The 14,294-nt window shown below is 42.2% G+C and overlaps 1 protein-coding gene across 1 annotated transcript in view; it reads left to right on the forward strand.

The window, feature by feature from the left end:
- Positions 1-14,294, forward strand: part of LOC106580320 (sodium- and chloride-dependent GABA transporter ine) — a 46,098-nt gene continuing 31,804 nt past the window's right edge. Inside the window, exons 1-2 of the mRNA XM_014161202.2 lie at positions 1-941; positions 5,562-5,696. Coding sequence (XP_014016677.1) covers positions 686-941; positions 5,562-5,696 — 391 coding nt within the window. The 5' untranslated portion in view covers positions 1-685. The remainder of the gene's footprint in view (positions 942-5,561; positions 5,697-14,294) is intronic.

Here is a 14,294-nt window from a genome sequence, read left to right on the forward strand (position 1 = left end):
CGGACATCACATTCGGGCTAGTCAGAAGGTCATCGCTACCAGAGAGGAAGAGAAAGGGTCCACTTTCAGCAACATTTCTCCAAGCGGTAATAAGCAGACCGCCTGCATTTCCGATTTTGGGACAACGACTCCAATTGTAGGGGCGGAAACAAGACCATCTCGTCATTATTATTATACAGTGTCGCTAAAGGAAAACTACGGCACGTGGGGCGGGTTACCCAATTTTTTTTTTGTGTAACCCTGATGGTACATAAGCAGGTAGTATGATAACTTGCAGGTCCATGTTGCGGTGGGTTACCGGGAGTTTAGGGCATATTAGTCTGCATGTTAATTAAGAGTAGATCGGGGCATTTCATCTTGTGATATGTCAGGCAGTTATTGAATGAGATAGCGCACGTCGTAGACTTAAGTTACTTGCTATACAGTTGTTTCATAAGGAATTTAGTTGTCGGGATTGTCTTTAATTGACTTAGACATATCGTAGTCGTGTGTCTTATCAATTTCTTGCTCTAGACTTTGTCATAATATGCAGAATAACGGTTCTGAAATAAAGGTTCTCTCTCGTCACATTTAGCGTATGTGTAAATTTGAGTGATATTATCTGTTTAGTAATAGTAGCATAATAGCCCATAGCGTAATTGAAATTGTTTGGTGAGAGTTAAAGACTACTAACCTACACGTTAAAATGGGCGTGGGGTCCGAAAATGCAGCATCGACCACCAAACTATCCATTCGCCACGGGGTTTACAAAGAGGAGACGAATATCGCTCTGAAAGCACCCTTAAACGTAGAGGGTATGTTACCGAAGAAAGTGGGGCACATGACTGCAGAAAGAGCCACCTGGGGTCGCCGCCTTGAGTTTGTCCTTGCATCGGTGGGGTACGCGGTTGGACTTGGGAACGTGTGGCGGTTTCCATACCTCTGCTACAGGAGCGGTGGAGGTAAGCACAAATACTGTCAGAACAACAGAAGGAGAGGGGTAATGTAATGTCAATCATCTAGATTTAAAGTGTGTGCGTTGCATACTGCTATTATGCATAAATCAGAACCTGAACATGTGGAAATGTAAATACAGAATGCGGGTGCAGGAAGATGTTTTTGGTTTGTTTAATTTATAAACCAGTGTAATTACTGAACCAGCTTAGGCACATGCCATATGTTTGCAACCCTGTAGGCTAAACTTCATGAGCCACATGTGAGTGCCTTTGGTTGAACAAGAGCCTCAGAGATGAGTGTTTTCACCATGAAATAAGGACTTGCTTTCAGAATAAAGATGATGTATTCATTGTTTAACCCATTACAGCCAAAGCCCTGTCTAACTGGGGCAGACCTTTATCAATATTTTACATGTATTTAACCCCTTATTTTTGTCACTAAACAGTCTCCATATTAACTTCATTAATGTTTCCAACTGGTACCGGTGAACATACAGACAAGTCCTGGGAGGTCTGTAGGTGTCCTAGAGCAAAACTACCAACAAGTTTGTGAGAGTCTCACTTTTCCACAGAGGGTCATATTAGTGTGTAGAACAAACTGTTTGGACGCTACAGATCAGTTGTACCAACTTCAGATGTGTCCCAAGATGCTTGTGGGTCGTATAGCAAAACGGAGAACACCATGGTGTTCGTGAGAGTCATCTTTCCATAGAGGGGTAATAGTTTGTCGGCCAAACCGTTCGGATGCAACAGACGATTTTGTGAGAAGACCGTTTTTCGGGATGTCTCATGGTCTGACAAACACTGCTCTAGCTCTGTCACGTTTCACTGCAGATGTGAGAGTACAACATCGGCGGATACACTAGATTGAGATGCATCCAATGCAAAAAAAACATATTTCTAGCTTAAACTAACACATTTTTATGGGGATTTTTTGAAATGATGCTAATTATATTTCAGCAGGAGCTCAGATATCGACTTTTATTGATGTTGGATGTTTGGTTCTAGATGGATGTATGACATTTTACCTACTTCTTGCTGATCTAATCTTACTTGGATGTCTTTAGAATAGGATTTAGCTAAACTACGCCAAGGCTACGCCAGGTTGAGATTAACGTTATGATGTTATGAAGTGGACTTCTTGAAAGAGCCAGGAGGCAACTCTCCCCCATGTTACTATGTACATTTGTTGGGGAGAAGAAACCTATGGTTGTAATCCAGTAGGACTCACTGCACCACCCTCACTTTTTAGATTTCTGATCTATGACTTGAAATTGTGCCGAAGAGGAACGAAAGAGATTTTGAAAAGTTGGCCAACCGGTTGGGGTTTTCCTATTTTCGCAACAACAACAACAAAACACCTCGAACATAATTGACATTAATTAACATGGTGATAAAGGTCATGAAACAAGACAGACAAGTACATCAGAAGAAGTATGTTTCATGCTGAAAATTAACCGCTAGGTAAATGATTATGATAGTTAACTATTAAGTGTGAGGAGGACTTACAAGGGCACAACGATGACCAAGCAATTTGTTTCAATGGCATCACTGGTTTTATATAATTTGTTTAATGCTGTGACTTTGCATTGCCTTGGCTTGTCTGGCACAGTTGAGATCTAGCTGAGATGAAGGCATATCACGAATGACACAGTAAAACAACAAAAACCTTAACACACACTGATGGTTGTGTTCTGTTGTATTTCCCTGTTTGTAGTTTATTCGATCCCCGTTATCTTTTGCCGAAGTAGCAGCATCCTGGGGTCCACACAATCATGACATGTAACAAAACACACATACACTGATAGACAATGACAGTCACAGAAATGTAAAATGCAATGATATACAACAACAAAAAAATAGTAGTACATACAATACAACAACAAATTCTGTCCCCACTGTTCCATTAAATGTTGTTTAATTGTTTTTTTAATGGTAATTTTGTTGTTTGCTTGAGTAATTGGAGATGGAAGGGAGTTCCATGCTAACATGGCTGTGTATAGAACTGTACGTTGTCGTGAATTCATTTTGAACTTGGGGATTGTGAAGAGACCCCTGTTTGTGTGTCTGAGCTGAATGTTATTTGATTATGCAAACAATCTGGAATTTTCGTTACAGTAATACTTCTCATAAAAACAAGAGAATCAGTTAATCTCTCATCAACCCTCAACCAGGAAAGACTGGCATGCATGTTGTTGATGTTAGTTCAGTATGTGCAGTTAAGGGCAAGGTGTGCTGCTCTGTTTTGAGCCAGCTGCATTTTTGCTAGATCTTTCTTTGCTGCACTTGACCATATTACCGGACAGTAATCAAGATGGGACAAGTAGTTGATTTGTGTCAAACGCAGAATATCTTTTTATAACAGACATACTCCTCATCTTCACAACAACTTTGTCAATATGGCTTAACCATGATAACTTATCATCCCTAGGAGTTCAGCTTCCTCACCTTGCTCAATGATCACACCCTTTATACACAACTCCAGTTGCGGTTTCGGTCTTAGAAAATGTTTTGAACCAAATACAATGCTTTTCATTTTAGATGTATTTAAGACCATGTTATTGTTAATCGCCCATTCTGATACTGACTGGAACTCTGTTAACATCACACACACAAACATTTCACACACATTATCTAGACTTAGCACTTGGTGGCCAATAGCAACACCCTAAAGTAATAGGTGAAGCTGCAACCATAACACTTGACATGGTACCCCCACCTGCTTTGGTCTTTGTCATGGTAGCAACGTAGGCTACAATTTATTTTCAAGAAAACCCTCTCAGAATCAAATAGAGCTCTATTTCGTTCTGCGTTCAGCATGCGTTGCCCTCTTCTGCCTTGCCATGGGGTTTCCAATAGCTTCGCTAACCCCAAAGTTCAGGGATGGTTTAGAAATGGGCAGGATTCATGTCTTTGTGTTTATAAACCTTGCCACGGACCTCACTGTATAACAGAAAGATGCTACCTTGAGACGCGTCACACTGGTTTGCTCAGGCACTAAATTAGCAGGCACTAAATTCCTCTGTCATTCATTCACATCCCAGCTTATGTAGCAGACATGAGGGTCTCTTGATGAGGGAGGCCTCTTGGTCTAATGGTCAAGACGGTGATTTCTCCCACGTGAGACCAGTGTTCAGAGGAGGGGGAGGAGGTCAAAGGGGGTTGAATGTAGCGGACATGAGTTGGGCTCGTGATGAGGAAGCCCTGTCTGCAACTTCAAAATCAGATCACGCTTGTCAAAATTACAAAGAGGAGCCTGTATCTCATTCCCTCACCGGAGGGCTTAAAACAAGTATACTGCTGTAATGACTATCCTAGTTGTAGCGTAGGGAAATTAGACACTGTCATTATAGTAAGACACCATGTGTTGTCTATTCATCCTTCTAAGTGTTTATCTAGTTGTCATATGGGAGAACCTCCCGGAAGGATAACCATCTCTGCAGCACTCCACCAATCAGGCCTTTATGGTAGAGTGGCCAGACGGAAGCCACTCCTCAGTAAAAGGTACATCACAGCCCACTTGGAGTTTGCCAAAAGGCACCTAAAGGCTCTCAGACCATCAGAAACAAGATTCTCTGGTCTGATGAACCCAAGATTGAACTCTTTGGCATGTTGGTGGCAGCATCATGCTGTGGGGATATTTGTCAGCGGCAGGGACTGGGAGACTAGTCCGTATCGAGGCAAAGATTAACAGAGCAAAGTACAGAGAGATCCTTGATGAAAACCTGCTCCAGAGCACTCAGGACCTCAGACTGGGTTGAAGGTTCACCTTCTAACAGGACAACGACCCTAAGCACACAGCCAAGACAACGCAGGAGTGGCTTTGGGACAAGTCTCTGAATTTCCTTGAGTGGCCCAGCCAGAGCACAGACTTGAACCTGATCTAACATCTCTGGAGAGACCTGAAAATAGCTGTGCAGTGACACTCCCCATCCAGCCTGACAGAGTTTGAGGGGATCTGCACAGAAGAATGGGAGAAACTCTCCAAATACAGGTGTGCCAAGCTTGTAGCATCATACCCAAGAAGACTCGATGCTGTAATCGCTGCCAAAGGTGCTTCAGTACTGAGTAAAGGGTCTGAATACTTATGTAAATGTGATATTGCAGTTTTGATTTTGTGTAGATTGAGGGGGGGGGATAAACAGTTTTTAATTAATTTTAGAATAAGGCTAGAACATAACAAAATGAGGAAAAAGTCAAGGGGTGTGAATACTTTCTGAAAGCACTGTATAGTGTATTTACTGTCATCTGATATGATTTCTAGCCTGGTCCTTTATCTTCTCTAAACCAATGATCACTTTTGGTTAATTTTTCTAACTAGCACCTGCGGAACAGGTTTTGACTACGAGACCGTAAGTTACTTTCGTAGCATCTTAGAACTTAACCAGTAGGTTAGGAAAATTCATGTAGGAGGTTAGGAGAATTAGGTGAAGGTTAGGAAAAGGGTTAGCTAAAATGCTCTCCTAACCTGCTACGAAAAGTCACTTGCGGTTGTAGCTGTTCTTCGTCCAGTCACAACCGTGGAACAGATCCACGGTGGTCTGTAATGACTCACAAATTAAACAAGAAATTGATTTTACTGTTCTTATATTACTAATCTATTTGTCCTTCACTTTCTTCTTTTAGGTGCCTTCCTTATTCCTTACTTTCTCATGCTGTTTCTGTGTGGAATCCCCCTGCTCTTCATGGAGTTTGCCATTGGGCAGTACACCCGACTGGGACCAGTGCACGCTCTAGGCAAAATCTGCCCCTTGTTCAAAGGTGAGTGATATCCACAGACCTATTTTTTTTTACCAAGGCCTCACATTATGTACAAGTACAGTCCAGTTTTATTAAACATTTAGCTACCATTTCCAGTCCAGCAAAGAGGCAATGGTGTTTTAATAAGTACAAACAAACAGTAGGCCTACTTGGCAGAGGTAAAGGGATTAACACGTGGAGGCTCAGTTTGCCACTGTTGAAAAGGGGAAGGGATAAATAACTCTCTTATCAGGTTCCGGTGTCACTCAACATTGTGCATGGTTACATGCACACGGTAATGCGATTATAGTCTGGTCAGATTTAATAAAATAGTTTGATTACTACAATTATACCGATTTCCCTAATAATCCTGTTTACACGGACACATCTGAAATCAGGCTACCTGATGGCACTCTGATAAATGCAGAATAAATGTTCTACCACAGTGACCATGTTATTTTTGGGAAGCATATTTGATTCTGAGTTCAGACATGTAAAGTTTGTATGTGAAAACTACTTCTAAGAAGCAAACAGTGCCTTCAGAAAGTATTCCTATCCCTTGACTTATTCCACATTTTGTTGTGCTATTCAAAATGGATTCAATAAATGTTTTCTTCTTCATCAATCTACACACAATACCCCATAATGACAAAGTGAAAACATATTGGACATTTTTGCAAATGTATTGAAAATGAAATACCAAAATATCAAAGAGATTTCCACACTTGGAATGTGCAACATTGGCCCATTTTATTATTTTCAAAATTCTTCAAGCTCTGTCAAATTGGTTATTGATCATTGCTAGACAACCATTTTCAGGTCTTGTTATAGATCTTCAAGAGGATTTAAGTCAAAACTGTAACTCGGCCATTTGGGAACATTCACTGTCTTCTTGGTAAGCAACTCCAGTGTAGATTTGGCCTTGGGTTTTAGGTTATTGTCCTGCTGAAAGGTGAATTCATCTCTGGTGTCTGGTGGAAAGCAGACTGAACCAGGTTTTCCTCTAAGAGTTTGCTTGTTCTTAGCTCCTTTCCGTTTCTTTTTTTTATCCTGAAAAATTCCCCAGTCCTTAACGATTACAAGCATACCAATAACATGATGCAGCCACTACTATGCTTGAAAATGGGGAGAGTGGTACTCAGTAATGTGTTGTATTGGATTTACCCCAAACATAACACTTTGTATTCAGGACAAAAAGTGAATTGCTTTGCCACTTTTTTGCAGTAATACTTGTGCCTTGTTTCAAACAGGATACATGTTTTGGAATATTTGTATTCTGTACAGGCTTCCTTTTCACTCTGTCAATTAGGTTAGTATTGTAGAGTAACTACAATGTTGTTGATTTCCCCCCCGCCCCCCTCAGTTTCTCATCTCAGCCATGTAACTGTTTTAAAGTCACACCATTGGCCTCATGAGCAGTTTCTTTACTCTCCGGCAACTGAGTTAAGGATGCCTGTATCTTTTTAGTGACTGGGTGTATTGATACACCATCCAAAGTGCAATCAATAACTTAACCATGCTCAAAGGGACATTCAGTGTCTGCTTTTTACGTCTTTACCCATCTACCAATAGATGGTGACAGACAAGGGAGTCCACACGTTGGTAGTTAAGGAGTAACAAAAATATTTATTAAATAACTAACCAAGTATAAAACTACAAATGAAAACTAACCTGTGAAGTGTGAAAGTAGGCGTGTGAGGAGTGTAATGGAGATGCATGGATGAAGGTAAAATGTGTGTAAGTGTTGAAGGGTGTGCTTAATCAAAAAAACATAATCAACCAGATCACAAAACAAAATGGTGCTTGTGGAGAGAGGGGGAGAGAGAGAGAGACAGGCAGGACTGGGCACCAGGAACTTTTATCTCCTAGTTGATCCCAAACCCAGGTGCAACTTGTCACCTTAATGACCCAATCAGCTCCACCTGTCCCCAATCTGCAAATAAAAGCACAAACACAGAGAAGGCGGCAGGGAGCGTGAGGGGGTGGCTTAACACCCCCTCCCATAAAAATCGGGGACTAACAAGGACCCGAAAACAAAACCCACAATTACAACTGATCAAAAATCATAACTAATAAAGGTTCAGACACAAAATACTATACAAACCATAAAGGTAAGAGGCCCACCAGATGCCCATGACACCCCCCCCCCATCACACCACGGTACCAGGAAGCAACAGTTTAAGAGAAAGAAATGGAGACCGGGTGACAGGAGAGCAGAAGCCAGAGCAACAGGAAGGACAAAAGAAACCCAAAATAAACCAGACCACCAACCAAAAAGAAAAACGAACGCAACAAAGGCGTCCAAAGATTCACTAAATCGGTGCACGGGAACGCGCATCAGCCACCACATTATCCACAAATTTTACATGTTGTACATCCAAATGGAACGCCTGCAGGAACAAACATCAGCGCATAATCCTGCGATTTAGGCAAAGCATGGTGTGCAGGAAAGTAAGGGGGTTGTGGTCAGTGTAAACCACAAGAGGGACCACACCCAACCCCACATATATCTCAAAATGCTGCAACTCCCAGATTAAGGCAAGGGCCTCCTTCTCCCCCACTGAATAATTCAACTGATAGCTGTTAAACTTTCAGGAGAAATGGCTAACAGGATGTTCAACACTTTCATCTGCTTGAAGCAACACGGTACCTGCCCCCACATTACTGGCATCCACATATAGGCTGAAAGGCTGTTCCAATCGTGGGGCAGCCAACACAGGGTCAGAGCTAAGAAGCAGTTTCACATTTTCAAAAGCACTCTGACAGCAGGAAGACCAGATTAAATCAGCCCTCTTCAATAAATCAGAGGTGCAACAACCGTGGAGAAGTTGCAGCAAAATCCTCGATAATACCCAACCATACCTAGGAAGCGTTGCAGCTCCTCCTTGGTGGTGGGCAGTGGAAACCGATCGATAGCGGCCACTTTAGCCCGCACAAGGAGAACAAGACCCTGCCCGACCACTCTGCCGAGGTAGGTTACTGTTGCCTGGGGAATCTCACATTTGGCTAAGTTCCCAGTGAGACAGGCCTCAGCCAAACGCTCAGAGTCCGTATCTGCACCAGGTGTCACTATAAACAACCACATCGTCTAGATAAACAGCACAGCCTTCAAGGCCAGAGATCACCCTATTCATAAGACACTGAAACGTAGCATGAGTCATACGTTGCGTATGACTCATGACCGTATAGGAGAAAAGACCTGAAGGAGTAATAAAAGCAGATATTTCACGAGCTCTTGATGACAAAAGCACCTGCCAGTAACCCTTCGGCAAATCAAACTTGCTGACAAACCGGGCAGCACCAACCTGGTCAACACAATCTTCCATCCGTGGGAGTGGGTAACAGTCCGATTTTTGTCACACTAACCTTCCGGTAGTCAGTGCAAAATCTAAGAGAACCATCTGGCTTGCTCACCAAGAGACACGGGGAGGCCCAACTGGAGAATGATGGTACAGCGAAATCATTAACTAGCATGTACTTAATCCCTGATTCCAAGTGACGTAGCTTCTCCAATGAGACACGATAAAAACATTGTTTAATGGGGACAACAGCCACAACATCAATATCGTGCACTACCAAATGTGTACAAGAAGGTGTCAGCAAACAATCTGAAAATCAGTGATCAAATCAGTTAACTCTGCTTGACAATCATCAGACATGTGACCCAACAAACTCTCCAAGTTTGCAAGGGACTCTGAATTCATCAACCTACCCTGCAAAATACCATCAGGGCCTGGCACCCCCTCTTCATCACACTCTGCAACTGTATGTGAAGGTGGAGTGGCTGACCTCAAATCAACAGATTCCACCAAAAGAACAGGACTAACCACGTCAGTTTTTGCACATAGTTCTGATTTAGCAAATTCAGAAGTCAAACGAGCACAGCTCGCCGGTCAAACAACCTTTTCAGCCTCACCTGAGAGGATGCTAGTTTTTCTTTAGCCATTTCACAAGCTACATACAACCTGTGTTGGAAACCACTAACATATAACAAAACATTTTTGGGAGGCTCAACCACCTTCCAATCGTCCTTTTAATACAGCAAGGGGACCACACACAGTATGCCCAAAAACAAGATCATTAGGACTGAACCCAGTGCTCTCGTGATACTTCTTTATCAGCGAGTAGCAACCAGGGTAACCCCTCTTCCCAGTCACGTTCTAATTCAGTGCAGTATGCACGTAACACTGACTTCAAAGTCTGATGAAAATGCCCAAGGGCCCCTTGACTCTGCGCATGATAAGCACTGGCCTGATTATGTTTTATACGCAATTGTCACAAGACTTGTGCGAAGTGAAGTTGGAACCCTGATCGCTCTGAATCACCACCTTAGGTATTCAAAAAAATTAGATGAACTGTGACAAGCCTTCACAACAGACTTAGTGTTAATGTTGCGAAGTGGATAGGCTGCAGGATATCTTGTAGCCTGACACATCACAGTTAACATGTAGGTGCTACCAGCTTTAGAATAGGGTAAGGGTCCAACACAATCAATAACTAAATGCTCAAATGGCTGGCCTGTAACAGGAATAGGTTGTAGCGGGACTGGCCTTAACATCTGATTAGGCTTCCCAGTCAACTGACGAACATGGAATGTTTTGACGTAAGCAGAAATGTCTTTCTTTAAACGAGGCCACAAAATTCAGTGACCAGAAACGTCATGAGACGTTTTCAAAACTAGATCTCGAAGCTTAGAAGGAACCACGATCTGAACAATAGTGTCACCCACACAACGTTTGCTGTGAGGCGTTCATTTCCTCACCAACAACTGATCTTGAATGTAGTAACCCTGGGCAGCACTCCTTACCACCTCAACCGGAAGTACTTGATCAAATAAACCTTTTTAAGGTAGGATCAGTGGACTGCTCCATCACAAGATCACTACAGGACATAGGCAAAGGTAAATCATTTAACGGATTATCAAACTGTTCGGCTATCTGTTGTGTAAGTTTCGTTTTGACTGTAGTGTCAGCACGGCTCATACCACGAGTCACAGCGCATGCAAAGAATACCTCCGGGAATCTCTAAGTTTTCATCGATAATCCCTACATGGGATGGGTATGAGAAACCACCAGAGGAGACACGACTACCGTCTAAATTGTTACCCAAAATCACATGAACACTGTCAATGGGGAAAAAAGGGACACACCCCAAGAGAAACCTCACCTTGCGCTAGGTCAGATAAGTTTGACTTTGTGCAAGGGTACAGACAATGTATTCAAACCTATCCCTTGAATCAGGACACTGGTTCCTGTATCTGTCTCCATAGAAAAAGGCAGAACAGTCTCCAAAACAAACGATTGAGGCACCAGTGTCTCGCAGAATCTTTACGGGCACTTGCACATCACTTCCCAATAGTGAAACAAATGGCGAATAATCAGTTCTAAAAGGTTTGGACAATTCTTGAGCTTGCGCAGCAGGATTAACATGAGGAACAGGCCCAGCTAACGCAACAGGTTTTAAATTTGTGCTGGCCAATCTGCTGACCTTTTTACCAAGGACAGGACATTCGTTCTTCCAGTGGCCTTTACCTTGACAATAATTACAGATTTTACTTGCATCATGACGCATTACACCAACGATTGAATTGAGATAACAAATCCCGTGAAACCTCAACATGGGACTGTGTTTCACCTTTCTTCAACGTTCTGAAACGCTGTCGATACGCTTCAGGAACCAACTCGTAAGCATGCAGGACAGCAGTTTTAACCATTTACGTAATCGGCGCTATCTGTAGCGCTAAGAGATGAGTGAGCCTTACCGGTCAAAACACACTGTAGCATCAAAGTACGGTCTGCATCAGGCCAAGCCTGAGAGTCTGGTACATGTTCAAATAACTTAAATAGATCAGGAACCTTTTCAATAAAAGGTAGGCAACAACTGGAGATTACCAGCAACATCAAAAGGCGGAGAACGACCAAGGGAAGAGCGTCCCATTGGGGAGCTTGAATAGTCATTCTCAAAAGAAAATTCACCTGAAAGCTTGCCTTCTCTGACAAGTTCTAACCGCTGATGTTGCAACCGCAGTTTAGCTTGTTCCGTACGTATCCTGCTTCAACCTTTCCAAATCAAGTTATTTTTGCTGTTTCAACCTTTCCAGATCTTTGTCACGATGTAGCTGCAATAAAAGTAACTCCTTTTTCTGCTCAAACGTCAAACCAGCACTGGACACAATTGGAACATCCAATACAGCTGGACTAGTCCCTCCTTTGTGAGGCATTGGAAAACCTCCCTGGTCTTTTGTGGTTTAATCTGTGGTTGAAATTCACTGCTCGGCTGAGGGACCTTACAATTATCTGTATGTGTGGGTTATAGAGATGAGGTAGTCATTCAAAAATCATGTTGAACTAAATTATTGCACACAGAGTGAGTCCCTGCAACTTATGTGACTTGTTAAGCACATTTTTACTCCTGATCTTATTTAGGCTTGCCATAACAAAGTGGTTGAATACTTGACTCATTTCAGCTTTTCATTTTCAAAAAATTCGCAAAACTTAATTCCACTTTCACATTATGCGGTATTGTGTGTAGAGCAGTGACAAAAACATCTCAATTTAATCCATTTTAAATTCAGGTTGTAACACAACAAAATGTGGAAAAAGTCGAGGGGTGTGAATACTTTCAGGGCATTCAGTTCTGAACGCACTTCACTCGCGCTAAAGAGGGAGGCTCGCTCGGCTGGTGCTAGCACATGCGCAGATCAAATGGCTGTAACGCCAATTTTTAAGGTGTTTACATGTTCTCATTATTTGAAAGATTGCTCAGAACCAGGTGTTTTAATTGGCGTATTCTTCAATTTTGACTTTACACCGATTTTTAAGATAAGCAGAGTTGAGGTATTTACGTGACTTTTGCATAATCTGCCTACTGACAATCTGTTTTAATATCAAATTATTACTGTGCAAGTAATCGTACTCAGTGACACGACTCAAAATTGGGTTTTAAAAATATGCTACACCTTTTTGTTCACATCAGTTATTTACACATTATGCATTGGGTGGATAGCCTACTGGGTTTGTACTTCACAGAATAAAATATTAGAAAATGAATGCAGTCAACTCCCACTCAGGAATATTTACACTATACCATCCATGCAGTAACAAGGTGTAGCCTACTTCTTAGTGTAGTGATCAATAATATTTAACTATCTACTTATTGATAAACCTGACTGACTCCATTAGATTCATTTGTTCTACTATTTCTCCTTTTTTTCTGCACTGTTGGGAGAGGCCCGTAAGTAAGCATTTCACTGTTAGTCTACACCTGTTGTTAACGAAGCATGTGACAAATACGATTTGATTATAGTAAAACCATGTGCATTCAAGTATTGTGCGTTTAGCTGACTAAGGTCAAGGAATGGTCATGAGAAGCGAATGCAAAACACAAGTATTATTTAATAACGTTGTAGAATGAATGTATTCACAAAGGTATAAAGCTTAAGTTACAAAGCAATACTGACATTTAACATAGCAAAGAATGTACAAAGATATGCCTACTAGAAGCCTAGGAAATGAGAATTGATCATACAACCTTCCTCCATGGACAGTTTATAGGATAAGAGGGCGAACAACAGACCTTCATTATATTTATACCAGATCTGACTTGTTTGTATTCAAAGTCAATTGTTGACCAAACTAAAGGTAATAAAACTAAGATATCAGATCAAACCAGCCAACATCCTCTAGGAAGGAAGTCACATCTACACTATATATACCAAAGTATATGGACACCCCTTTTGTGGATTCTGCTATTTCAGCCACACCCGTTGCTGACAGGCGTATAAAATCAAGTACATAGCCATGCAACCTCCATAGACAAACATTGTCAGTAGGATGACCTTACTGAAGAGCTCAGTGACTTTCAACGTGGCACCGTCATAGGATGCCAACTTTCCAACAAGTCAGTTCATCACATTTCTGCGCTGCTAGAGCTGCTTCGGGCAACTGTAAGTGCTGTTATTATGAAGTGGAAATATTTTTGAGCAACAACGGCTCAGCTGCGAAGTGGTAGGACACACAAGCTCACAGAACGGGACCGCAGAGTGCTGAAGCGCGTAGCATGTAAAAATCGTCGGTCCTTGGTTGCAACACACACTACCGAGTTCCAAAATGCCTCTGGAAGCAACGTCAGCACAAGAACGGTTCGTCGGGAGCTTCATGAAATGGGTTTCCATGGCTGAGCAGCCTCACACGAGCCTAAGTTCACCATGCACAATGCCAAGTGTCGGCTGGAGTGGTGTAAAGCTCGCAACCATTAGACTCTGGAGCGGTGGAAAAGAATTCTCTGGAGTGAAGAATCACGCTTCACCATCTGGCAGTCCAACGGACAAATCTGGGTTTGGCGGATGCCAGGAGAACGCTTCTTGCCCGAACTGTAAAGTTTTGGTGGAAGAGGAATAATGGTTCGGGCTAGGCCCCTTAGTTCCAGTGAAGGGAAATCTTAACACTACAGCATACAATGATGTTCTGTGCTTCAAACTGTGTAGCAACAGTTTGAGAATGGCCCTTTCCTGTTTCAGCATGACAATACCCCCATGCACAAAGTGAGGTCCATACAGAAATGGTTTGTCGAGATCAGTGTGGAAGAACTTGACTGGCCTGCACAGATCCCTGACCTCAA

Source organism: Salmo salar, chromosome ssa20 (genome assembly GCF_905237065.1).
Source record: "Salmo salar chromosome ssa20, Ssal_v3.1, whole genome shotgun sequence".
In the NCBI taxonomy this organism is placed as follows: Eukaryota; Metazoa; Chordata; class Actinopteri; order Salmoniformes; family Salmonidae; genus Salmo; species Salmo salar.